The sequence below is a fragment of the Panthera tigris genome, chromosome B3 (genome assembly GCF_018350195.1).
Source record: "Panthera tigris isolate Pti1 chromosome B3, P.tigris_Pti1_mat1.1, whole genome shotgun sequence".
In the NCBI taxonomy this organism is placed as follows: domain Eukaryota; kingdom Metazoa; phylum Chordata; class Mammalia; order Carnivora; family Felidae; genus Panthera; species Panthera tigris.
The window spans coordinates 104,841,869-104,869,009 of record NC_056665.1 but is presented as its reverse complement, the minus strand read 5'-3'; the positions used below and the strand labels follow the sequence as shown (position 1 = coordinate 104,869,009).

At 37.4% G+C, this 27,141-nt stretch overlaps 2 protein-coding genes across 16 annotated transcripts in view; one reads left to right on the top strand and one right to left on the bottom strand.

Annotated features, from left to right (window-relative positions):
• Positions 1-11,131, bottom strand: part of KIAA0586 (KIAA0586 ortholog) — a 112,455-nt gene extending 101,324 nt beyond the window's left edge. For 5 of the 8 annotated variants that reach the window (XM_007095234.3, XM_015543414.2, XM_007095235.3 and 2 more), the window contains exons 1-4: positions 10,284-10,735; positions 9,296-9,366; positions 6,229-6,298; positions 4,551-4,620 (exon numbers count right to left, since the gene is read on the bottom strand). In XM_007095234.3, the coding sequence (XP_007095296.2) occupies positions 4,551-4,620; positions 6,229-6,298; positions 9,296-9,366; positions 10,284-10,482 (410 nt within the window). In that variant the 5' untranslated portion in view covers positions 10,483-10,735. Of the gene's footprint in view, positions 1-4,550; positions 4,621-6,228; positions 6,299-9,295; positions 9,367-9,791; positions 9,865-10,283; positions 10,737-10,938 lie in introns of those variants that run through there. The other 3 variants (XM_015543416.2, XM_042989791.1, XM_042989794.1) reach the window with 3 other exon arrangements.
• On the top strand, positions 54-27,092 carry TIMM9 (translocase of inner mitochondrial membrane 9). Of its 8 annotated transcripts, none has more exons than XM_042989804.1 (6): positions 11,604-11,789; positions 14,353-14,441; positions 16,220-16,332; positions 25,230-25,294; positions 25,670-25,765; positions 26,671-27,092. In XM_042989804.1, the coding sequence occupies exons 4-6, from the start codon at positions 25,256-25,258 to the stop codon at positions 26,803-26,805; spliced, it is 270 nt and encodes an 89-aa protein (XP_042845738.1). In that variant the 5' UTR covers positions 11,604-11,789; positions 14,353-14,441; positions 16,220-16,332; positions 25,230-25,255; the 3' UTR covers positions 26,806-27,092. The 8 variants fall into 8 exon arrangements, with proteins under 8 accessions (XP_042845735.1, XP_042845736.1, XP_042845737.1 ...); XM_042989805.1 differs by lacking the exon at positions 16,220-16,332 and adding an exon at positions 14,721-14,820; XM_015543428.2 differs by lacking the exon at positions 16,220-16,332 and adding an exon at positions 17,371-17,424 and having other exon boundaries at positions 11,605-11,789.
• Positions 27,093-27,141: the final 49 nt, after the last annotated feature.

Genomic DNA, 27,141 nt, shown 5'->3' with positions numbered 1-27,141 from the left:
CAGAGGCAGGGGGAACCCAAAAGACCACTGATCCTAACTTCCTAATTTTATAGATGAAACGGAGGTTCACAGAGGTAACAGGATTTACTTGATCAAGGTCACAGAACAGTAAGGTAGGGTTGGTAAGATCCTAGAGATCTTCCCACAACATCTCACTCTCTCAGAATAGTACTTCTCCCTTCGTGCTTCTCCTTCTCTGGTAAAAAAAACAAAAACAAAAACAACCCAACTTCATCACCTCTGGCCAACTATTTCATTCTTGCAGATTTTATTCATTTAAAAAGTTCCCAAATACATTTCTCCACCATTCAACAATATAAAATTATTCCTTAGAGACAAATGGGTAGGCTAATTTCTTCTGTTTGACCTTCCACACATACTATCCTCTGGCCATGCCCTCGCCTCCTATCACTTCACAGACAACTCTCAGGAGTCACACTGCTCCTCACTGGCTACACCACACCCTTCCCTCAGCTGACTCCATGCTTCTCACTGATCTCTCAACCTTCCTCCATTCAACTTTAAGATCCAACACAAGCCTTCCCCTTTTCAAAACCTTGTCCTTAAACACTTCCAATTGATCTGTCCCTTCCTAGCTCCTTTTGCTTTTACTGCCCACACTACACAATTGAGGCTTGATAAGCAGCCATCCCATGGTTTAAATGTCTATGCAGAACAGTTTCATAATCTATTAAATGCAATACTGCTTCCTATCACAGTTCTAATCACTCATTCCTCCACATACATACATATTCTCTCCCCAACTAAGCTCTAAGCAACCTGGGGCGGAGGTGGGGGCAGAGAAGGGGGATTTCTTAAATGCCAAACAGCAAGTAAGAAAGAACTAAGCACATAGCAGGCTCTCAATATAAATCGGATTAAGTGACGTTGAAAAAAGTATAATTCAGATATTCCTGTCTTTTAGTATTCTTGTCTTAAGTCTGAATGTGTTTACCCTTTAAGATCGTTCATTCTACATGATTACATTAAATTAATCAATAAGAGGGGCGCCTGGGTGGTTCAGTCGGTTAAGCGGCTGACTTCCACTCAGGTCATGATCTCACAGTTCATGAGTTAAAGCCCCACGTCGGGCTATGTGCTGACAGCTCAGAGCCCAGAGCCTGCTTTGGATTCTGTGTGTGTCTCTCTCTGACCCTCCCCCTGCTCACACTCTGTCTCTGTCTCAAAAGTAAATAAACATTAAAATAAACAAAGTGAAAGTAAATTAACCAACAAGAGAAATAACAAGGTAAAACTAGACATCAACTTCTTTATAGGCTTTTAAGTTTTGTTTTTTCTAATTATCAAATTAAGTCCTCAATGTAACAAATGTAAATAGCTATGAAGTGTAAAAAACTGGGAAAAAAGAAATTTTTTCTTCAATTTTTTTCTTCTTCAGAATTTTTTGAAAGTTTATTTATTTTGAGAGAGATAATCCAAAGCAGGCTCTGCACCAAGTGCAGACCCAACATGGGGCTCAATATCATGACTCTGAGATCATGACCTGAGCCCAAATCAAGAGTCAGATGCTTAACCCATTGAGCCATTCAGGTGCCCCAGAGTCCTTTCTCAGTGAACACTACTACTGACCATGCATTTATACAAACCAAAAATCTGGGATTCATCCTTAGCTCCTTCTTCACTCTCACATCTAATTGTCAATTCCATCTCTAAGTCATCTTCCAAAACTGTCTACTCTTCTCCAAACCAGCATGCCTTCACCCTACCATCCTCCAATGTATTGAGGACCAACTGAATCTCTCTCAAAGAGATCCCTACAAAATTTGTAGCCAGTTGGTTTCCTGGACTGAATAGTTCAGTCCTCTTCTAATCCATCTATTTTTTTTTTTTTTTTTTTTTTTAGGAGGAGGAGGGCAGAGAGAGAGAGAGAGAGAGAGAGAGAGAGAGAGAGAGAGAGAATCCTAAGCAGGCTCTGTGCTGTCAGTGCAATGCAGAGCCCAATGCAGGCTTGAACCCACGAACCACGAGATCATGACCTAAGCTGAACCCAAGAGTCAGATGCTTAACTGACTGAGCCACCCAGGCACCCCCTGATCCATCTTTTGATAACTGCTATCTGAATGAGCCTTTTAAGAATTATATATCATAATTTAACATTTTAAGATGATTTGTCACTTCTCTTCTTTAAAGTTTATAACCTAGCCCCTTGCTTCCTCTCCAGCTACACAGTAAGGGCATTCTACTCTGTTCTAGATGCTCTGGCCATACTTTTCATTCCTGGCTCCAGTCTATTACTTTTTACTAGTACAGCTTTAGAGCATATCATATCAAATGGGACAAATTTTCCATCATTCAAGTTCTTTCCCCCCATATTAGCTATTCTCAACTATGTGTATTCCATATGTATGTAATTATTATGTATATATATCCTCAACTGTATGTCCTTCCAGGTAAATTTTAGGATCACTTTGCCAAATTCCATCTACTATTCTCTAAAAACAATAAATTCAAGGGGCGCCTGGGTGGCTCAATTGGTTAAGCATCCAACTTCGGCTCAGGTCATGATCTCACGGTTGGTGAGTTCAAGCCCCACATATAAACTCTCTGTTGTCAGCACAGATCCTGCTTTGGGTCCTCTGTCCCCCTCTCTCTCTGCCCCTCTCCCATGTGCTCTCTCTCAAAAACAGATAAACATTTTTAAAAACCACAATAAATTCAAGTGACATTGACTACAGCAAAATCTATCTCTTGAGACATAGTTAGATTGTCTTTTAACCCAACAGGGGTCATTTTTGTATTTCTGATTCAGTTATTATTCTATACATTGCAGTCAGCTTCTCAACGCCTTTCCTAGTTTGTTTTTGCTTTCGAATTCTGTTCATTCATTCTGAATGGGAAGAGACCTACTAAGAAGTGTAGTGTTCAATTACTGTTCACTGTCTATTTGTTAATGAACAACTTCTCCCTCCCTGATCTGAGAGTTCTGAGAGATTTCAGTTCGAAGAGTTCTAACTTGAAAACAAGTTGATAAGGTCCCTACTATGGTTGCAAGCAACCTCTTCTTCTGGAGGGTCAGCTGGAAGGAGTGGTAATCACTGTCTGTCCAAATGAGTCAGATGTAATCTGTGATTTTTGGTTCAACTATAGACTTTGAAAGACCGTGCCACAATTCACGCCCTTACTTTCACTTTTTCTTATATATTTATAAACTCCAGGATATAATTTACCATCCAGTTTCCTTTCCTAACCACTATCTACATATTGGGAATCGTTTGGTGAGCAAAGGTAAAAAGGAAAAACATGATGAGGACAAACAACCAGCTGTTAAACTCTGGCTGGCTCAGATCACCCCCTTGTGTTTTAGAGATAGTATTTACTTTTGTTAGTCCAATGCTTCCCAGTGCATAATATGTATGCCATGGACAACTGTAGGTGAAAAAATAATAAACTTTTAAACAGTTTTTATTTAATAGTTATAGTTTGTTTATTTAAATTCTATTATTGAAAACACCATACTGATTTTCCATTTACTGAATATAAAATTTCCTCTTTTAATAAAATGAGAATTCAAAATGAAGTAAACATTTTTCTTATTTTCTAAGGGGCCTTCCAGACTGTACCATTTCAGGAGTAGGATACATTTAGCCTAAGGATATGTATCTCATCCCATCTCCACTAATGCTAATAATAATAAAAATTGCCTCCAGAGTAGTGAAGACATATGCTTATCACGGTGCTGTTGTCAGGGTTGGTTTTGTATTTCATTGGTATTTAAGATAAACTTGGGAGGGAACATTTAGATGGAGTAGTAGCCGTGGTCTCCCTTCACTCCATCCAGATGCTAACCTTGTCCCTTTCTTAAATCTTGACAAGGAAAAGTCTAAACGTCCTTGGATAGTAAATAGTATTACGTATTCGGAACTAGTTGACCATTGCTACAAGTAGTATTGTGAAGTGATTAAGAGAGCAAATTCTAGAGGCAGACTGCCTGGGTCTGAATCCTAGCCCAGTGAATACTTCCTAAATGACCTGCGGAAAAATCAATCTCTGTGTGCCTCATCTATATGCATCTCTGTGTGCACATCTATGATGTGCCATCATGTTTCCTCATCTATAACATGGGGATTCTGTAAAATTGAGATGTGATGGAATATACTTCATTGGATTTTGTGAGTATTGAGTTAATGCTTAGAACAGTACTTCTTCTATACTAAAAATTGTTATAGCTGTTGAGTATTTTATGTGTCCAGCACCATAAAAAATGCTTTATACGTATTTCACACATTGAAAAATGAAACTAGGGGCGCCTGGGTGGCGCAGTCGGTTAAGCGTCCGACTTCAGCCAGGTCACGATCTCGCGGTCCGTGAGTTCGAGCCCCGCGTCGGGCTCTGGGCTGATGGCTCGGAGCCTGGAGCCTGTTTCTGATTCTGTGTCTCCCTCTCTCTCTGCCCCTCCCCCGTTCATGCTCGGTCTCTCTCTGTCCCAAATAAATAAAAAAAAAAAAAAAAAAAGAAAAATGAAACTAATCTTTGAGAACCATATAAAAACATAAGAAATGGCCCACTTAATTTTTGTAAATGGAACTTACTTTTGCTTTAAAACTGCTCTCAGAGCATCCTTCTGTCCCATGGTGTACCGAGAAATAAAGATGTCATTTGCTGCAAAATTGAGACACAAAATATACTTCAGATTCCTAAAAATTTGTTAAATTTTAATAAAGCTACCAAAAAAAAGCTTTTTAAGAATGCTTAGGAATTCAGCAATAAGATTTCTTAATTTTAAAAAATGTGAGTAGTAGCCGTGATCTACTAAATGACTACTAAATGACTGATTAATAATAGTCATAACCCGGGGCACCTGGGTGGCTAAGTCAGTTAAGCATCTGACTTCAGCTCAGGTCATGATCTCGTGGTTCATGGGTTCATTGGGCTCTGTGCTGACAGCTCGGAGCCTGGAGACTGCTTTGGATTCAGTGTCTCCCTCTCTCTCTGCTCCTCCCCTGCTCACACTCTGTGTCTCTCTCAAAAATAAATAAACATTAAAAAATATTTTTTTCAAATAGTCATAACCCTAGACCCTAGGGGAAAAAATATAATAAAAACACATGAGGCCAAATTGGAGCCATTTGCTCAAATTCAAAAGAGAAAACTGTGGATAAAAATAAAACTACATAAAAAATGTCACTACATTAATTTCTTCAAAGCATATTTTTAATTTTTTAATCTATTATCTTACCAGACTATTCAAAACTTAAATTCAGAATTTATAAATTCTTTTAAGTACTTAATCCCGAATTTATGCAATAGGTTAGTAATAAAAACATTACCATTACCACTGCAAACCTTTTTCTGGATTTTAAAGATTCCACTACTAGCCTAATTTGGAAGGAAAAACTAATTAAAATGAAATAATCAAAATAATAAGAAAAAAATGGGGGCGCCTGGGTGGCTCAGTCGGTTAAGCGGCTGACTTCAGCTCAGGTCATGATCTCGTGGTCCGTGAGTTCGAGCCCCGCGTCAGGCTCTGTGCTGACAGCTCAGAGCCTGGAGCCTGTTTCAGATTCTGTGTCTCCCTCTTTCTGACCCTCCCTCGTTCATGCTTTGTCTCTGTCTCAAAAATAAATAAACATTTAAAAAAATTTAAAAAATAATAAGAAGAAAAAAATGTAAGTTTATTTAATAAGTATCTTTTAAAAAAATCAATGAACATCTTAAAAGCTAAAAACCTAAAATCTTATCCTTATAAAGAAACTCCTGACACATACAACACAGATGAGCCATGAAGACCTGCTACCTGAAATAAGTCAATCATAAAACTAGAGGAGGGGGGGGCGCCTGGGTGGCTCAGTCAGTTGAGCGACCGACTTGGGCTCAGGTCATGATCTTGCAGCTCATGAGTTCAAGCCCCGCGTCAGGCTCTGTGCTGACAGCTCGGAGCCTGGAGCGTGCTTCAGATACTGTGTCTCCCCCTCTCTGCCCCTAACCCACTCGCATTCTGTCTCTGTCTCTCTCAAAAATAAATAAACATTAAAAAAAAAAAAAAAACTAGAGCAGGGGGAAATGGAGAGTTAGTGTTTAATGAGTACAGAGTTTCAACCGGGGAAGATGAAAAAGTTCTGGAAATGGATGGTGGTGATAACTGCATAATGTGAATGTATCTAATGCCACAGAACTGTACACTTAAACAAAAGAGAGAAAAAGAGCTAGATTCTGTTATGTGTATTTTACAAGGGGAAAAAAAAAGGAAAAGCAAATCTATCCTTTTACCTTTTTGTCTGTTGCTCTCTTCCAGTTTATCCACAGGCAACCCCTGCACTGCAACGTCTTTAGGAAAATCCTTTGGGATGTGAAAGGAAGAAATGAAAGGCTAAGATATCTTTATGATTTATTACTCATCAAGTAGCATTTACTAGCTATGTGACTACTATGTTCTAGGAGGGCAGGATTGTGTGCTTTTATAGACTTAATTCCCAGAACCACTGCAATGCTTAGGTACCTTGAAGGTACTCGAGGATCAGCTGAATGAGCAAGTAAATGAACAAGCAAGCAACTGTGGCCCTGAAATTCATACTCAAATATCCATTTGCCACTTCTAGCAGAGAGAGTCATTTAACAATTCAGTTGCTACAGTTTAATGTGAAAATCTGATTCACTGTGAGTCAAAAGGAGTACATAAGGATGGCCAACACATAAAACAACATCACAAACTAATCACAGCATTCTTTATCACTGAGCTCAAATATGGTCTCAGAAGGCTTCTCTACTGGCAACTAGCTTTCTGTTCACATGTGTAACCCTAGTCTTCATCTTTAAGATTCTATTCAGTGCTAAGACACCATGACTTTTTGAGTACTAGGTTCATTCAACATTGCTCTTCACCTTCCTTAGACACATCTCTTTTTTTTTCCTGGTAAGCAGAAAAGGGTAAAGAGAAAATCATTAAAAGAAAGTGATCCCCTGACAACAGGTATTAACTTCCTAAAAAATAGTTAATGAGGGGCACCTGGGTGGCTCAGTCAGTTGAGCATTCCACTTCAGCTACTATCATGATCTCACATCTCATGGTTCATGAGTTGGAGCCCAACATCAGGCTCACTGCTGTCAGTGTAGAGCCCGCTTTGAATCCTCTGTCCCCACCTCTCTCTCTGCCCCTCCCCTGCTCATGCTCTCTCTCTCTAAAATAAATAAAACATTAAAAAAAATAGTCAACGAGGTTAACAATACAATAGAATACAGTATCTGGGGAATTAATATAAAGGCCTCCTACAAATGAGTAAGAAGCATGGCATATAAATATGTAATTCACAAAAGAAGAAGGCAATATACATGAAAAAAACTTCTCCTTCAGTAATAATAAAAGAATGCCTTCTTAACCTATCAAAATGGCAACTTTTTTTTGGTCTACTTTTAATGCCCTGTATTGGTAAAGCTGGGGAAAAATAATACCACTAATTCTGCTCATGATCTTGCTGAATAATGTATATTGATACAGTCTTTCTAGAGGCAATTTAGAAACATTTCAAGAAGTGTGCATATCCTTTGATTTAATAATTTTACATCCAGAAATTAATCCTAATGAAATGACCTGAAATATACACCAGAATGTAAATCACATGGTTGTTTATATTATCAAAAATTGGGGGAAAAAACTTAATGTAAAATGACAGGAACATGAACAAATAAATTATGGTACACATACACTGAAATTCTATGAACCCATTAAAGTTTCTAGGGAAAAAAAAATCAATGGCATGGAAAAATATCCTTAATACTACCTAATAATAAAACAGTATGGTCCTATTTCATAAAACATGAAGGCAACAGTTGTTGACTTCAGCTACAGAATTTCTTCTTTCCTTTTTCTCTTTGTATTTTCTACAATGAATTTTAAAGTTTTTGTTTTCTTTCTACTCATGTGCAAGGACTGGCCCAAACAGGAATAGGGATATCTACTTTCTGGTAGTGTAGAGAAATACATATGAATAAAAGATAATGAATAAGCTTATAAATATGAGCATATCAGGCACAAACTCCTTTAGTTTCCTCATTAAAATAGCTTGATCAAGTCAATCCACACTGTAATCTTAGCACTCATTTATGAAACAAAAATGTGATACAAAAACAAACTACAGGTTGTATTCAAGAAAAAATGATAATGAACTGGATTTACTTTGCAGGCGTATTTTACCTTAAGCAATCTACACAAAACAAGCTTTGAGTCCATATTAAATCTAATGGAATCCTAATCATCTTCCAAAGATCATCGATTTATTTTCAATTATATAATAATAGCATATCCATGCATCTGGGAAATTATTTAGATGATGGAATTCAAAGACCATTAATCATTAAAAAAGGTCTGCTCAAAAAAGAACCAAAGAATACCAACCCAAAGGCTAGGCATTGACTCAAGGACCAGGTGCAGCACATAATTATACGTTTTTATTGTGAGTGTTTTACAAAGTTGATAAGTAAACAACTTTAATTTCATTCTTACCAGGAATGAATTTCAATTTTCAAAATATTATATTGTGAAACTCTCTTCTTTAAAGACTTGTTTAATGGACAATTTATAGTCAACATTATGATTGGTGATCAAAATCTAATTAGATTGCATGAACAAAATATATTTATCATCAAATATTTTCAGGATTATAAAGGTAAAGATGAGAATTTCATGTTTTTTTTTTTTTAATTTTTTTTTTTAACGTTTATTTATTTTTGAGACAGAGAGAAACAGAGCATGAACGGGGGAGGGTCAGAGAGAGAGGGAGACACAGAATCCGAAACAGGCTCCAGGATCTGAGCAGTCAGCACAGAGCCCGATGCGGGGCTCGAACTCACGGAGCGCGAGATCATGACCTGAGCCGAAGTCGGACGCTTAACCGACTGAGCCACCCAGGTGCCCCCATGTTATTATTTTTTAAAGACCGCTCAAAAAAACCACACATAAAACCTCACAATAGCTTGAATGATATATAATCACACCTCACTTTTTAAAAATGATGTTCCTACTGTTTCTTTGCCTTTACCTAACAGTAAGTTAAGTCTCTAGTTTAGAATATGTTTTCCTTAGCTCAGAGCAGAGCTTCTTTTCAGTTACAGTATTTCTCTCAGTGTTCAACATCTTAATAACTAGTATTTTTTATTCTATGGAAGATTGTTTAATGTCTCAATGCTATTCAAGTTGCAACTGTAGTATGTAAAACATTTCTTTGTAAATGAAATTTAAGCAAAAACAAGGCCTGTTGCTCATCAAACATAATTTAAGAATACATTACTTAACAATACTGAAAAGTTTAACATGAATGGAATTACAAATTCTTTTGCTTACGCTTTCCAACACAGTAGAATTTTCTAGTGGAGGCTGCAGATAATTTCTAGCAGAAGTCAAGTCTGATGAACCTAACAAAACAAAGGAATCAATTTGAGTGATTTTAAAATCAGAACCTTTTCCTTTAAAAACTGTACAAGTATGATTCAAGAACTGTCAACTCCATATTAATGCAAAATCTATACTGGAAGGCACTTTTCATGCAAACAAACTTAAGATGTAATTAACATATATTCTGATGAAAGTTTTACAGTTGATATTTAGGAAAATAAGGGTCAGTACTGACAATCAAGTGGGATAAATATGTTTTAAAATATATCGTTACACTGTTGGATTTAGACAAAGCATGGGTAGAATCATTAGCCAGGAATAAAATATGTACATGATATAAAAGCAAGACTATTATGTCATACCCTCCCTCCCAAAAAAGCAGCATTATATAAGCATTTTTTTTTGTTTTTGCACATATATTTATTAATTTGATCTTTACAATTATCAGTGAAATGGGCAAAGCATATGTCTTCTTCATTTTCACTGAACTCCAGACAGGTTAAGTGAATTGAAATACGGAAGCCATCAAGAGGCAGAAGTTAACGCTTTTCTACATGCCAAATTGAATAACACTATCCAAACAGAAGGTAGAGCATTTGGTAAAAACCGCTATTGATGAACAGTAAGCACATCATACTAGTTAAGTGTGTCCACCACAGATGTGAACAAGAACAATGTGCAAAAACCACACAAAGAAAAAACACAATGGGAAATGTTTCATTCATTCCACCTATTCGATATGATATATAGATTAGACTGACTATGCTAGCCATTTCCCCATGGAAAGGGGTCAGCTTTCAAACATCTATACAAACTAGATGTATCTTATGTTTGAGAATTTAAACATATAAAATCCTCTAAATTCTGAAACGCAAAAAACGAAATGAAAATAAAGACTAAAGATTTACAAAAGTGAGAACTATTCGGAGTCACATACCACATAACGTTCCCTTCAAGCTAGCCTCGGTTCTAACAGGAAGACGTTTATTTGCAGACAACACTGGAGGAACACAGGGCAACTCATCTTTGAGCAAAACCGAATAATCTCCCTGATTTGGAGAAACTACCTCACGAAGTCTCCTCGCTGGTATTTTAACCCTTTTTTTCTTTTCCAGACTAAACTCAGAGCCTTTCATATTTTGCAACAAAACTAGTCCCACAGTTCTGAATAGAATTTCTTCTAGGTCCGTAAAACTTCAAAACAAAATTTTCACCGCTTTGGGGACTTTGGGGAGAAGGAACGAAGGAGCAGTATGATAAACAAAATGTGAATTTCAAGTGATTTTAAAACATCCAGTCATCAACCTGTAAATAAATCAATGTCTAAATAGACTATACAAAAAGCTAGAAATTTCAATTTGGTATTTAATCCAGGATTAGAGACTACTAGAACACCATATTTACCCATTAATCCCACTCAGTCCACTAATGCATACACCAGGGAATCTGAGAGTAGGGATGGTAAGAGGCCGCGTGAGCAACAATAACCATAACGACACTCCCCAAACCTAGAACTGGCAGTGCAAAACCAAACAGATAGTGTTAAGATTCGTTGGTGGGACTCAAGCAAAACTGAAATGCTTTAAAATCACCCATATAAGAAGCTTAATAGTTGTCTTCCGCCAGAGTTTTACACACTCCTCCAGATGCAACCATCGGACACCTAAATTCACCCCTCCCAGTCAGCCGAACGCTCGGCGACCGCGCAGTCACAGGTATAATCCGACAACAGCTTCAGCTGCCCGCGAGTCAACGTCCACTTCCCTTTAAGCCGGCCCCCTGAGACTCAACACGCATGCGCGCCAAGATAGTCATCCAAAACAACCAACGAAAAAGCAGAAAGCTCTCGGGTGTTCGTCCATCCCTCTCCGGGTGGAAACAAACTCCCAGTGTAAAAGGCTTAAGAACGTGTGAATTTGGTCGTTTTTGTTTTGTTTCTTGTTTCTTTTAAGACACTACACTGCCCCCACGAGATTTAAATGTTGAATAAAACTCGAAATTCCCATCGAAGGCCCGCACAGATCCCGACCTAGTTGGAAATACCACTCCTGTTGCTTAGGGACTGTTTACAGTGTAGCTCCTGGAGACCGTTAGGGACGCGGGATTAAGTAAGTAAGTTTTACAAAAACTTTCGACTGATTCGGGTTATTGTTGGCCTGGAAGTCAGGAAAAGAGAGCACTGACAAAGCATACAACTACAAAACTTAATCACCAAAGGATTTTAGAATTCACTGGGGATAGCGGCTTTCCCTCTAGAGTTCTTGCGTTATAACGAATCCGCGTCGAAAAGTCTAAGGGCTATTTGACATCGCCTCTCCCACGTGTTCTCTTCCATCCTGCGGCTGCGGCGCCCGCCCTGACCCAGACCCTCCGCCCCTAGACTGGACTGGCAGCGCAGCCCCCCACCCTCGCACTGGTGTCGGATGCGAGAGCCTGTGCTTAAGTATGGTCTCTTTTCTCTGCCCTTAGAATCCCGGGTTCCCAGGCGGGGGGCGGGAGACTACGCTCCGGAAGGGTGGAAGGGGTCTCTGGAGGAGGCCTCCGCATGTACTTGGGACTGTGGGGAGGAGGGGGGAGGGTTGCGGAGACTTCGTCCCCAGAGCAGGTTTGGGACCTTCCCGGGGACCTTCTCGTGCTACCGGGGTGAGGGTCGGAATTTGAGGCCCTGAGCCTCCTCCAGCCCGGGTTTGGGGAGTCAGTGTCTTGTTTTGGAACAGTGAGTGAGATTGTAAAGCATCCACGCAGTGACCTTGAGCTGACAGGCAAGAGACCCTCTTTTTAACTGAAAAATCTTCTCTACAGACAGAATACCATGGACAAACATCCCTTATCTGATTTGCTAATTTTTGAGAACGCACTATTTAGACGTTTCCTTTTACGCATTACTAAAGGTTTTTAAAGCGATTAATCAAAGCAAGAAGTGTAATCTGTAAAAGCTAAATAGCAGAGTTTCTTTATTTTTACATCTCCGCTGTCTACTTTCATAGAAAAATCCCTAGGATTAAAGGGGACCTTAAGGGCTCAGCTTTGGAGAACCTTTTAATTATTCTTAAGAAGTTTCTGTAATTATTTATTTCAGTTACATTTCTCTCTTCATAAATGGGCTCTAAGGTACCTGTTTGTCCACAATTTGTTTTAATGTAGGTGAATTAAAAGATTGACAGTGTCAGAGACTTTGAAGATGACTTAATTCCCTTATTTTCTAGGTGAAGCTTAAATATTAAAAAGTGACCTTTCCCCTGCAGTCTACAAGGTGTGACCATAGGCATAGAAACTTATTAAAATGTCTTGGATAAATGATTTGATTTGGATCTTACAAACCCTTTTGTATCAGACCTGAAACCCAAGTAGTCTTGCCCCCATCTAGTCTAACTCATGGGCTTATGTTTCAGGCCTGGAAGCCATGCTTTAAACCCAAAAGCAATAATCTTTCAAAAGTAATTTCTGCTCTGCTTAATAGTAAGTTGAGTTAGGGTTGCCAGTTAATCGGACATAACTTCCTAAACCTGCTCAGATGTGGCAGAGTCCTATTTTATACTCATCAGACAAGTTAGTTCAATTCAATTTAGACATCTGACCTATCAAAGACACCGACAGCCCTGAAACAAAAAACATGGCTCACAAGATTGTTTTCTTTCATTTCTTTTGTTTTGTTAACATCTTTACTTGCTTCTGGTTTCCCACTCTCCTAGCTCCATACATACCTATGTAAGTAGATACACCTTTTTTGCTGGTTTGTTTGTAAGTAAGTTTCAGACATGATGACCTTTAACCCTAATTTCTTCACCATGTATCTCCTTAAAAACAGTCTATTACAGGGGTGCCTGGGTGGCTCAGTGGGTTAAGCCTCTGACTTCCAACTTCCCCTCAGGTCCTGATCTCACAGTTTGTGGGTTCAAGTACCCCCTTGGGCTCTCTGGGCTCTGCTGTCAGCACACGGCTGGCTGGCTTTGGATCCCCTGTCTCCCCCTCTCTCTGCCCCTCCCCCACTTACAGTCTGTCTGTCTCTCTGTTTCTGTCTCAAAAATAAGAAAAAAAGAACAATCTGTTACATAGCCACAATAAGATTATCACACCTAATAAGGTAACATACTCAGATTTCTCCAATTATCCCAAAAATGTCTTTATTTTTAACTCAAATATTTTTTTTGATTCAAGGTCCGAAGTTCACACATCGCTTAGTTGTCATGACTCTTTAGTCACTTAATCTACAGCAGCCTTCTATTACTTTCTTTACGGCTTTAACTTTTTGAAAAGACTAGTCTAGGTGTCTTACAAATTGTCCCACATTGTGGATTTTCCTAATTACTCCCTCATGATCAGAATCAGATCAAACATTTTTGGCAAGAATACCACACAGCTGATATGTGTCTTTACTGGTTATGGTGGTGACTGCCAGATCTTTGCCATATAAAGGGACCATTTTTCTTTGATGAAAAGTAACTTGTGGAGATACTTTGAGACCATGGATATATCCTGTTCTCCAACTATCACCCAGTAGTTTTATCATCCATTCTTGATCCTCACTTGAATTACAAGATTACCAATTACCAGTACCAGTCATGCAGAGACCAGGGTCAGGTATTGTGGCAATGGCCGAGGACAAGGACATCAGTAGAATAACTTACTGCAAACTAAGTTTGAACAGAAGTAGAAATTTGGCTTCAGAACTGGTACAAATCTGCATAGGGTTCCAAAAAAGAAATTGCATCTCCCCTGTTAAATCCTGGTTAGTTGGGGGGGGTTTTTGTTTGTTTTTTTAATATTCAAAATTTTCTGGGAATTGTTTGTCTTGTGTTTACCTAAACATACTACCTGGGAAGATAAGGATCTTAAGTATTTTTAATACATCTCATAATACATCTGCCAAGGAATTATAACCTCAGAATAGATTGAGGAAACTAATTTCACTTATTGAAAATAATTTAGCCGTCAGAAGCTTACAATTCATCAAACAGAGCTTGAAGGGGCCTCAGCAGTCATACTGTAATCCCCTCATTTTTCAGGTAAGAAATCAGGCTTCATTGGAGACATTCAAGCAAAGGTTGGACAACTAATTTTCCAGAACAAAAAGGAAACTCATGCATCAGAAAAGGTTTGAATTGATGACTGATAAAATCTCTTTATTCTTAAGTTCCCTGGTTTTATTATATATTTTGACACAAAAACAACAGTATTGTGATCATTCCCAAGACCTAAGCCAGAGATTCTAGAACTCATCCATTCCTTCTCTCTCTAGGTTTCAGAGATATAACCATAAGGTAACCTCTGATTGAATAGTTGCCTCTACAATAACTAACATTTGCTGTAATAGCTGAAAATTAGGACTAAATCAAAGGGCAACCCCATTATTTCTACCTGTTTTCATCATCAGGTGGTGTGTGTGGCTGTTGGACTTTGTTAATCAGCATGATTTAGGATTAAATAACTGGAAAACAGAATGCTCCAAGACATGGAAGACACCAGACTAGCAAGTAAATGTGAAAATCATTCACTCCGTCATCTCCAATATTTTCTAGGAGCAAATGCCTGTAATTAAGTATATCCGTGACGACAGACAGAGACGAGCTTTGGAGATTTAGGCAGACTTGAGAAAACCAACTGTTAGCTCTTGAGTTCAGTTGTAGATCTGGGAATTGAGTAGTGGAACTATTTCTTTTCCAAATTCTCAAGAAATAGATTACTCATAATATGATAAACTTTATTTAAAGAGGAGATATATACTGTTAATGACTGTATATTACAAATAATACCAAGAAAATAATTTTTAAATAAAATTCACACCAAGAACATTTGGAGCATTCCTCATCTACACATTGGTAAAGACTTCCCAATAACAACCATCATTTGCCACCATGAGTTGTATATATACTAAGGGGCAAGTGGGGTAGAATCAGCACAGTGTTACCAGTCTCTGAAACTTAACATTTGAATATTTCAGACCTGCCTCTCTTAACTCTAGTTAAAAAGTGATTATATATGAATTTTAACCTGAAGAAATAAAAGGATAGGAGTAGGAAAAAGAACTGGATTTTGACATCACAATCTGCAAACATGCAAATTTCTAAGGTTTTTATAAGTAAGGAAATCATCTGTTTTTTTCTGTGTATAGAAACATCAATGTCTTGTACAGTGAGTTTACTGTACAACAATTCAGAAGGCTCAGTCTTATTGATGTCCTTTTGTCATTTCAGCTAGAGGCCTGTTGGTAAACCAAGCTCCATAATGCATATTTTATTGCTCTTGTATTTTTTAAAGTTCTCGTAAAACAGTGGTTTCATTTAACACCTATTTTCACAAAAGTTATTTTACCAGTTCTTGGATCATTTCAAGCTGTTTTCTGAGTGAGAAGCCAAAAGAAATTTAGTTCTGGACATTTGCTAACACTACACTGCACACTGCATCTTGCTCTTTGGCAAGGATTAGACAGCTGAGCAACCTTTTTTTTTTTATATTAAACTTTTTATTTTGAGATTATTGTAGGTTCACATGCAATTATAGGGGAAAATGCAGAGTTCCCTTGTGCCCTTTACCCACTTTTCCACAATAGTAACGTGTTACAAAATATCACATACAATATCACACCCCGGATATTGATGATACAGTCAAGATACAGAACATTTCCATTACAGAAGTCTCTTACTTCATCTTTTTATAGCAATACTTAATTCCCTCCTACCCCTGTCCCCGCCTTAACCCCTGGCAACCACTAATATATTCTCTATTTCTGTAAGTTTGTCATTTCATGAATGTTCTATATATAACATTGATCCTCACTTGAATTACAAGATGACCAATTACCAGTACCAGTCATGCAGAGACCAGGGTTATCATACAGCATATAACATTTTGGGATTGGTTTTTTTCACTCAGCATCATTCTTTGGAGATTCCTCCAATTTGTGTGCATCAATAACTCATTCCTTTTTTGAAATCTTGCCAATTGGAACGACATGGATGGACCTAGAGTGAATTTTGCTAACTGAAGTAAGTCAGAGAAAGACAAATACCGTATGATTTCACTTATGTGGATTTAAGAAACCAGGTAAACATAGGGGAAGGGGGAAAAAAAATAGGGAAATCTTAATAGACTCCTAACTATAGAGAACAAACTTAAGGTTGCTGGAGGGGTGTTGGGTGGGAGGATGGGCCAAGTGGGGGTTGGGCATTAAGGAGTACAGCTGTTGTGATGAGCACTGGGTGTTACATGTAAGTGATGAATCACTAAATTCTACTGAAAACAGTATTATAGCCTATATTTACTAGAATTTAAGTCTGAAGAAAAAACTCATTCCTTTTTATTGCTGAGTTATTCCATGGCATTGGTGTACCAATTTAACCATTCACTTACTGAAGAACATCTGGATGGTTTCCAGTTTTTGACTGTTACAAATAAAGTTTCCATAGCTATTCATGTAAAGGTTTTTGTGTGAATGTAAGTTTTCATTTCTCTGTGATAAATGCCAAAGAATACAATTACTGGGTCATTTGGTAGTTGCATGTTTAATTTTCGAAAATACTGCCAAACTGTCCACTGCAGTGACATTACAGTTTTACGTTACCACTAACTGAGTGATCCAGTTTTTCCACGTACTCACCAGAATTTGGTGTTGTCACTATAAATTTTAATAATTTATGTTTTATTAAGTTCCTGATCCATCTTGAGTTAATTTTTATATAACTCACACATAAGTGAGAGATTTCGAGGCTAAATTTTTTCCTATGGATATATAATCGCTCTAGCACCATTTGCTGAAAAGGCTATCCTTCACTTAATTGCTTTTGCACCTTTACTAAAAATTAGTTGGGCATATTTATGTAACCCTAATTCTGGGTTCTCTGTTCTGTTTCACTGAACTATGTCTACCTCTACACTCATAGCACACTATACTGATTACCGTAACTCTATAATAAGTCTTAGAATCAAGTAGACCTCCTCCCATTTTACTCGTTTTTTTAATTTGTTTTACTATTTTAATCCCTTTGGCAATATAAATTTTAAAATAAATTTGTCTGTATTTACAGGAAATTTCACTGGGACCTGATAGGAATTACATTAAGCCTGTATATTAATTCTGGGTAAATGGACATCCTTACTATGTTGAATCTTCCAATCCATGAATACAATATGTTCCTCCATTTATTTAGGTCTTTGATTCTTTTTCATCAGCATTTTATATTTTCCAGCATACAAGTGCTATACATGCTTTGTTAGATTTACCCCTAAATTTTTTAAGGTTTTTTTTTTTTTTTAATGTTTATTTATTTATTTTAGAGAGAGAAGAGCACATGAGCATGAGCGGGGGAGGGGCAGATGGAGAGGAAGCAGAGGATCCAAAGCAGGTGCTGCACTGACAGCAGTGAGCTGGTTGCAGGGCTTGGAACTCATAAACAGTGAGATCATGACTTGAGCCATAGTCGGACGCTTAACAGACTGAGGCACCCAGGCACCCCACTGCTAAATTTTTCTTGAGTGACTGTTAATGGTATTATACTTTTAATTGTCGGCATATTCATTGCAAGTATATAGAGATAGTTTTGTTTTTGTTTTTTTTTTTAATTTTTTTTTTTTTTCAATGTTTTTTATTTATTTTTGGGACAGAGAGAGACAGAGCATGAACAGGGGAGGGGCAGAGAGAGAGGGAGACACAGAATCGGAAACAGGCTCCAGGCTCCGAGCCATCAGCCCAGAGCCTGACGCGGGGCTCGAACTCACGGACCGCGAGATCGTGACCTGGCTGAAGTCGGACGCTTAACAGACTGCGCCACCCAGGCGCCCCTATAGAGATAGTTTTAAGAGTTTCTTTGTAGATCCCTTGGGATTTTCTATGTGCACAATTATCTCATCTGCAAAGAGAAACAATTTATTTTCTTCCTTTACCATCGGTATGTTTTATTTTCTTTTCTTGCTTTACTGCACTGGGTAGAACTTCCAGCAGTATATTAAGAGTAGTAAGAGCAGATCTCATGTCTTGCTCACAATCTTAGGGGAGAATATTTAGCCTTTCACTGTTACTTCTAGTTTTTTGTAGATACTCATTATGAAGTTGAAGAAGTTCTCTTTTCTTATTTTTCAAAGTTTTTTTTAATCATGAATGGGTGTTGAATTTGTCAAATGGTATTTCTGCATCAATTGATATGATCTAATGATTTTTCTCTAAATCCTGAAGCAGCCTTGTATGTCTAGAGTAAACCCACTTACTCAAGGTGAATAATTCTTTCATATATTGCTGAATTACATTTGTTATTATTTTGTCACATACTTTTATGTCTATTTGATGAGGATATTTTACTGTAATTTTATGTACGGTCTTTGGTTCTGATATCAGGATAATACAAGTTCATAAATAAGTTGTTAGATTTCTTTTTTTTTTTTTTTAATTTTTTTTAATTTACATCCAAATTAGTTAGCATATAGTGCAACAAAGATTTCAGGAGTAGATTCCCCCTTAGTGCCCCTTACCCGTTTAGCCATCCCCCCTCCAACTCCTCCAGTAACCCTCAGTTTGTTCTCCCTGTTTATGAGTCTCTTCTGTTTTGTCCCCCTCCCTGTTTTTATATTATTTTTGTTTCCCTTCCCTTACGTTCATCTGTTTTATCTCTTAAAGTCCTCATATGAGTGAAGTCATATGATTTTTGTCTTTCTTTGACTAATTTCACTTAGCATAATACCCTCAGTTCCATCCACGTAGTTGCAAATGGCATGATTTCATTCTTTCTGATTGCCAAGTAATACTCCATTGTATATGTATACCACATCTTCTTTATCCGTTCATCCATCGATGGACATTTGGGCTTTTTCCATACTTCGGCTGTTGTTGATAGTGCTGCTATAAGCATGGGGGTGCATGTGTCCCTTCAAAACAGCATACCTGTATCCCTTGGATAAATGCCTAGTAGTGCAATTGGTGGGTCGTAGGGTAGTTCTATTTTTAGTTTTTGAGGGACCTCCATGCCGTTTTCCAGAGTGGCTGCACCAGCTTGCATTCCCAAGGTTGTTAGATTTCTGTATATGGAGTTGTTTGTAGTGCTGTTACCCTTTTGATGTCTACATGGCCTATGGTAATATATCCAGTTTCATTCCTTATAATGATAATGTGATTTTTTATTAGCCTTGCTAGAGGTTTGTTATAATATTTGTTCAGAGAACCAGCTCGTTGTTTCTTTGATTATTATCTGTTGCACTTGTTTGCATTAATTTCTGCTCTTCATTATTTTGCTTTTCTTTTTCTAGGTGCTTGAAGTGAAAGTTTAGATTATTGATATGAGACCTTTACTATTCTCTAGTGAATGCCTTTAGGTGCCAGTTTTCCTTGTGGCTGATTTAGCTATGTGCCACAAATTTTGATATGTTTTGTTTTCAGTTTCATTCAGTTCAGTAATTTTTTAAAAATTTCTCTGAGACTTCCCTTTTGACCCATATATTGTTTAGAAGCAGTTTATTTTCCAGGTGCACCTGGTGGCTCAGTCAGTTGAGCGTCCGACTCTTGATTTCAGCTCAGGTCGTGATCTCACAATTCGTGAGATAGAGCCCCGCATTCGGCTCTGTGCTGACAGCATGGAGCCTGCTTGGGATTCTCTCCCTGCCCCGCCCTGCTCAAAAATAAATAAACTTTTAAAAAAAGTATTTTTTTCAAATGTTTGGAGATTTTCTTTTTGTTACTAATTTCTAGTTTGATTCTTTTGTGGTCAGAGAACACATTCTGTGTGATTTCAATTCTTTTAAAATTTGTTGAGGCTGCTTTTGTGGTCCAGAATGTTTTCTGTGGTTTCAGGAATGTGGTCCTGGTCTGTGTTTCACGGCTCTTGATAAAAATATGTATCCTTTGGTGTTGGGTAAAATGTTCTATAAATGTTGACTGATTCCTGTTGGTTGATGGTGTTGTTTTTCTATATCCTTGTAAAATTTCTGTCCAGTTCTATTAATTGTTGAGAGAGGGATATTGAAATCCCCAACTAGATCTGTTTCCTTTCAGTTCTATTAGTTTTCACTCTGTACATTGTGCAACTCTCTTGTTTGGTGCAAACTGCTGTGTTTTCTTGGTAGATTAATCCTGAACATCCCTTTCTGTCTTGTAATTTCCTTTGCTCTGACACCTACTTTGTCTGATATTAACATATGCACTATTTTCTTTTGATCGTTTGCTTGACAGATCTTTTTTCATCCTTTTTATTTTCAATCATTATATTTGAAGTAAGTTTCTGATAGATAACATATAGTTAGTCATGTTTTTTAATCCATTCTACCAATCTCTTTTAATTGATTATTGCTTATATTTAATGTAATTGTTTATTAGGGCTTAAAGTTGCTGTTTTATTTTTTGTTTTCTGTTTTTCTTGCCTTTCTGTGGATAACTTGAGTATATTTTGGAATTTCATTTTGATTTATCTATAGTATTTTTGAGTGTGTCTCCCTATGTATCTTTTTTAGTGATTGCTCTAGGTACTACATGATATATACATAGCTTATCACAGTCTAATGTGTCAACACAAGTTTCAGTAAAGTGCAGAAACTTTACCTCCTTTTACCTTCACCATTTATAATATACATTTAGAACCACATTTGACAGTCTTATAATTTTTGCTTCGAATGTAAAAAACACAATTTAGGAAACTCAAGAAGAGAAGGAAAGTGTATTGTACTTACTCACATTTGTTATTACTGTTTTTTCCCTTCTTTTTGATGTTCCAGGTCTCCTCTTATCATTTCCTTTCTGTTTAGAACTTTAATCCTTCTTTTAGGGTAGGTCAGCTGGCAACAAATTTTAGTTTCTTTCATTTGAGAATGTCTTGATTTCCCCTTCAGTCCTGAGGTATATTTTTGCTAGACACAGGTTTCTAGATTGACTGATGTCATCCTAATTGTTTTCCCCTGCAGGTGAAATGTCACTTTTTCACTTGCTGCTTTCAAAAATTTTTATCTTTAGTTTTTAGAAGTTTGGCTGTGACATCCTGATGTAGACTTCTTTGCGATTATGCTCTTTGCATTCATTCACTTCTTGAATCTATCTGTTCAGTTTATTTTGGTTATTTTATTTTTCACCTCTTGAAATTTTCATTGGGTTCTTCTAATGTCTTGTTTGTTTCAAGCATATTCATAATTGCTCATTGATGTGTTTTTTATAATAGTTTTAAAATCTTTGTCAGATAATTCTAAATCTGTCATCTCAGGGTTGGATATATATTAACTGTCTTTTTTCATTCAGTTTGAGATTTTCTTAGTTCTTGGTATGATGAGTGAATTTTTATTGTAACCTGGACATTTTACATATTGTATTATGAGGCTCCAGATCTTGTTTAAACTTTCTCTTCTAGCTGGCTCCTTTTGACACTACTCCATTAGCGGAAGTGGGGGCAGGTACTGCTAGGTGTAGAGTAGAAGTCCAGGTTTCTCACTCTGTCACTTAAGGTGTGTGGGGGCTGGTGTGCTCCTCATTACTGCCAGGGCAACTGTAGGAGTTAGGGCTCTCTAGTAGGCCTCCATTGGTATCACTCTGGCTTAGAGGGACTAGCATGTCTCATTACTGCTCCCACTGTCTCCACTGACACCAGAGGAGAGAATGTGGACTAATTACCATATGACAGTAAAGCTAGTCTTGAATCTCAAAGAGGCCTCCTTTGTTACCACCTGGAGAGGAGGGAGAAGGATACCTCATTACTGCCAATTGAGGTAGATGACCCCATTCCTCATGTGGTTTCCACTGACACCTGTTGGGGGTGAAGGGCCCTCATTAATGCCCAGGAAGGAAAGAAGTCCTTGCTTCCTAATCTCCCTTCTCTGAAGTGTAGGGGTTGGAATGCCTTATTACAGCCTAGGGAGGGTGGAAGTCTAGGCTCCCAGCTTTGGCTTAAGTTGATTGGAGGTGGGGGGAGGGGGGGGCAGGTTGGGGATGCCGGCCACAATTTTTTTGTTTGCCTGGAGTATAGCTATTATCGTTTAAAAGTTTTCTGTCTTGGGGCACCTTAAGAATCCAACTTCAGCTTGGGTCATGATGATCTCACAGTTCGTGGGTTCGAGCCCTGCATCAGGCTCTGTGCTGACAGCTCAGAGCCTGGAGCCTGCTTCAGATTCTGTGTCTCCCTCGCTGTCTGCCTCTCCCCCACCATGCTTTCTGTCTCTCAAAAATAAATAAACGTTCAAAAAAAAATTTTTTTTAAGTTTTCTGTCTTATAGGCTTCCCCTTTCCTGGCCCTTTGGCTAGAGAGGACCAGCTTTGGGGGCATGGAGGGCTTTGTGCCCATTGGCATCTGCTGACTGCTGGCTTCTTCAGCTCTAACTCTTTGCAAAAAAGAGAATTCACCACTATTTTGTTTCTCAGTTCCCAAGGGTCCTGGCCAATACACTTTCTTCTCTCCACCTTTTAGTCTCAGGTTTGTCTTATATTTAATGTCCAGGGCTTTTAGTTGTATTTAGTGAGAGGAATTGGGAAAAGCACATCTCTCACTCCATCTTCCCAGAAGCACTAGTCCTAAACTGCATTGTATGACATACTTATAGAATCCTCTGTCTCTTTGGTTAGTGGTTTTTTATAACAGCACAGTAACACCTAAAAAATTGTGACCTGCGGTAACTGTTGGTATTTTTGAGGTAGTTTATGTGGTAAAAACATATACAGTTGACCCTGAAAAACAACACAGGTATGAACTACACAGGTCCACTTTTATGCAGATTTTTTACGGTACTGTACTTTTCCTTATGATTTAACATTTTCTTTAGATTACTTTATTGTAATAATACAGTACACATAATACATATGACATACAAAACATGTCTTAAGTAGCTATGCTATCAGTAAGGCTTCCAATCAACAGTAGCCAATCAGTAGTTAAGTTTTGGGAGAGTCAGAAGTTACATGCGGATTTTTGACTGTGTGTCGGGTTGGTGCCCCTAACACACACATTGCTGAAGGGTCAACTGTATGTTGTTTACAAAGTGAAATAAAATAGGAATAAAGAGCATTCTTGTTAACGTTTTCGGTGTTTATGGAATGCTAGTTGCCTCATGTTGGGCTAACCTAAAACCTCTACTGCATTATTTGTAAGGGATATAGAGGAGGTTTAATAGCAAAGATGGTCTATATCATGTTACTGCTAAGCCAAAGATTCTCTTAAGTATAGACAATTATACTTTTTATGAATCATTACTTCAAAGAAAACTATAGGCTAGAACATCTGGAGTAGACAGTCGCCTGGTTGGCTCAGTCAGTTAAGCGTCCAACTTCGGCTCAGGTCATGATCTCATGGTTTGTGGGTTTGAGCCCTGCACTGGGCTGTGTGCTGACAGCTCAGAGCTTGGAGCCTGCTTCGGATTCTCTGTCTCCTTCTCTCTCTGCCCTCCCCACTCGTGCTCTGTCAGTCTCTGTCTCTCAAAAATAAATGTTAAAAAAATTATTTAAAAAAAAGAAGAGCAGGGGCACCTGGCTGGCTCAGTCGGTTACGTTTCTGACCTCAGCTCAGGTCATGATCCCCTGTCGCTTGAGTTCGATCCCCACGTTGGCCTCTGTGCTGACAGATCAGAGCCTGGAGCGTGTTTCAGATTCTGTGTCTCCCTTGTTCTCTGCTCCTCCCCCACTCACACTCTGTCTTTCTCAAAAATAAACAATATAAATATCTTAAAAACCAGATAGAAAAGAATGAGTACTTTCCCTTGCATATGAAAAAAATGTCAGTAATATGAACTTAAGGATAAGGAAAAAAGAGGAGTAAAGAATAAATGCAAAAGAGGAGCAGGTGTATACGTGGTTGGAAATGCTGCAATGGAATTACTACTGATTGTATTAATTAATCAAAATGAAAAAATTTTTTCATGATAGTAATGTACACTTTGTCCTGTGCTGAAATTTCCTAGTTTTATCCCCATATAAGCTTCATGAAAATTTCCTGCTTTTCACAGCCACTTTAGATATTGACAAGTCTATAAGAATGATACACACTTTTGGTTTATCATGTTTGCATTCAGTATCAGAAAACTCAAAGCTAAATACAATGCCTAGAAGTTCTGTTAGTTTACAGTATACATGGTTAGTATTTGCTTACTCTTCCCTTTTCATGCTGTTTAATTTCTACTTTTAAAAAGCTTTATTTCATATAAATCTTTCATATGAGATGTTCATCTATTGTAGAACTAGCCAGAACAGAACAAGTAAGTAATGGGATATGTTGTTATATCTGGATTAACTGAGCCTGGGCTCTCCATTTAACAATGTGAAAATCCTAGTAATTCAGAAAGGCTTTTTTGACTTATCTTCACATCTCTGTTGCCCCCAAGTTAGATCACAAGTGTCATAGGTTCAAAAGTTTCTAATAAGTCTCTGTGATTACACTTTTTGAATTACAGAATGTACAACTCCTGTACTTCCGTTAAAGTCTTTTAGAAAACTGAGTATCTTTCATTACAGTTGTTGATTTATAAATGGATGGTGCTTATGAACAATTAATAGAAGCTTTGTATTTATGTAGAGATAACAGAAGGATCGTTGTTATGATAGGTCAGAGTTACATTAGGAACCAGTGGAATAGTTATGTACTTGAAGAAGACATCAGAGATCTCTTGGTTTCCCTTAAAACTACTAGGAATGAGGCTGTGGCAAGTGACTTTGCAAGGTAGCAAAGCAAGCTGTCTTAAAACGAAATTTAGATAAACGGGGCCCACGGCCAGCATTAAAAAAATCTAAATCTAAACTATAGCGTTCCTTGTTGCCATTAATGACCTGGGAGGATGGATATAATTACATACCCCATTAGAAATTTATAAAATAAAGAATAATTTCAGGTAAACTTCGTTTCATTTCTTTTAATAACCTGTATTTGTTTTAATACCTAACTCTTCAGTGAGCCAAAAAATATTTGTTCACAGACTAACTTTTCCTTAATTTTTAAATTAGGTGACTAATAAACATATCAAAAGAATATGGCTGCACAAATACCAGAATCTGATCAGATAAAACAGGTAAGGTATTACAATTAATGAAAAAGAATTTTGCGAAAAATTTAAGGCACTTCTGGGTGCAACCATGTCAGTCAGTGATCTCACAAAATAACTTCAAATTTCATTTCCAAAAATGGATTTTAAATCATATGAAACATTTTTTTTTCAGATAATTTGACAGATAATGCAAAAAAAAATATTTAACTAGAAAATTTGACTATGTTTTATAGATCATACTCTACAGGTCATACTATACCCACCTGAGTGAAGGAAAGAATTTTTTATTTCAAGTATAACAGGGTATTTTGCCCAAATACAAAACATCAGTAATTAAAGTTTCAAAACATCTTTGTTTTAAAAAACCAAATATTAAAGAATGCTCTGATTTGTTTGTAGTTTAAAGAATTTCTTGGAACCTACAATAAACTTACAGAAACCTGCTTTTTGGACTGCGTTAAAGACTTCACAACAAGAGAAGTAAAACCTGAAGAGGTATGAAAAGCACTGCCCACTAAAAACTCTGAAAGCTTGTCATAAACAATAGAAATGAGATCCCCCTCACCATTTCGCTTGTTCCTAGTTATTACAGGAATGTGGTTTTATGTTCCATTGCTCAGAGGAACTGAAGCAGTCGAGACCCATGGCCTTGAGTTTAATGATCCCAAATTTAATATGACAGTCCTACCGTACCATGGCAGATTTTGGTTTTTTTTAGCTAAGATGCCTGAGGCTTGCTAAATTATTGTTCCATGGCAAAGATTCTTACTAATTAGCTTTCAGTCAAGATGGCCTGGCTAGAGAAACTTGACCCTGAGAATTCAGGTTAATTTTGGAAAAAGCAGAGCTTAAATTTGGTGGCTCATATTGCATAGGTGGACTCTGAAAACGTAATCCTCTCAGAAGTCGTAACTTTTAATACCCTCATCAAAACATTTATATATTGGCTGAAAGTGATATTCATTCATGCCAAGAACATGTAACTAGCAATCAGTAAGTCCTTGTTAAGTAAATGACAAAGTTTGAAAAATGCTAAGTATAATCTTGTTAAAAAGAAGTGTTGAAATTTAAGAATATTGGGAATGGAGCTTCTCATTAAAAAGGAACAAACTACTGGGCCTATGTTTTAACAATCAGAATAAGATATGCAAAAGGCAGGGACATTACTGTTGTTTTTAGTGCTTACAAACTAGTAGGCATTCAGTATATATTAATTTTTGTAAATGGATGAAACTATTAACAATTAAAAGCTATGATCACTCACTACTCAATACCATTTAGTTCTCATATATTCAAAGAAAAGAAAAGCACCCACTGGTTGTTTATGTAAAAATACATGCATTGTTTAAAAAAATTAATATTTCTGTGTTGCCTCTTGAATCTTCTCTTTTTATTTCTAGACCACCTGTTCAGAACATTGCTTACAGAAATATTTAAAAATGACACAAAGAATATCCATGAGATTTCAGGAATATCATATTCAGCAGAATGAAGCCCTGGCAGCCAAAGCAGGACTCCTTGGCCAACCACGATAGAGGAGTCCTGATGGCTGGACTTTAGATGAAACATTGCCAGCAGCTGTTGTGATGGAAATGAGGATTCATCTGATGGAATCCCCTGAAAGCAGTAGCCACCATGTTAAACTGTCATGACTGTCTGGCAAGTGGGAAACAACTAGAGAAACAAAATTGCTATTTACCATGAATAATCAAAATAGAAGGTCTTATTGTTCAATCAAAATAATAAGATGCAACATTTGTTGAGGCCTTAAGATTCAGCAGCTTGGTAACTTCATTAGATAAATAAACCATTGTTTCTTCAATTGTGACTGTTAATTTTAAAAGCAAAATAATGTGTTCAATCATGTATGA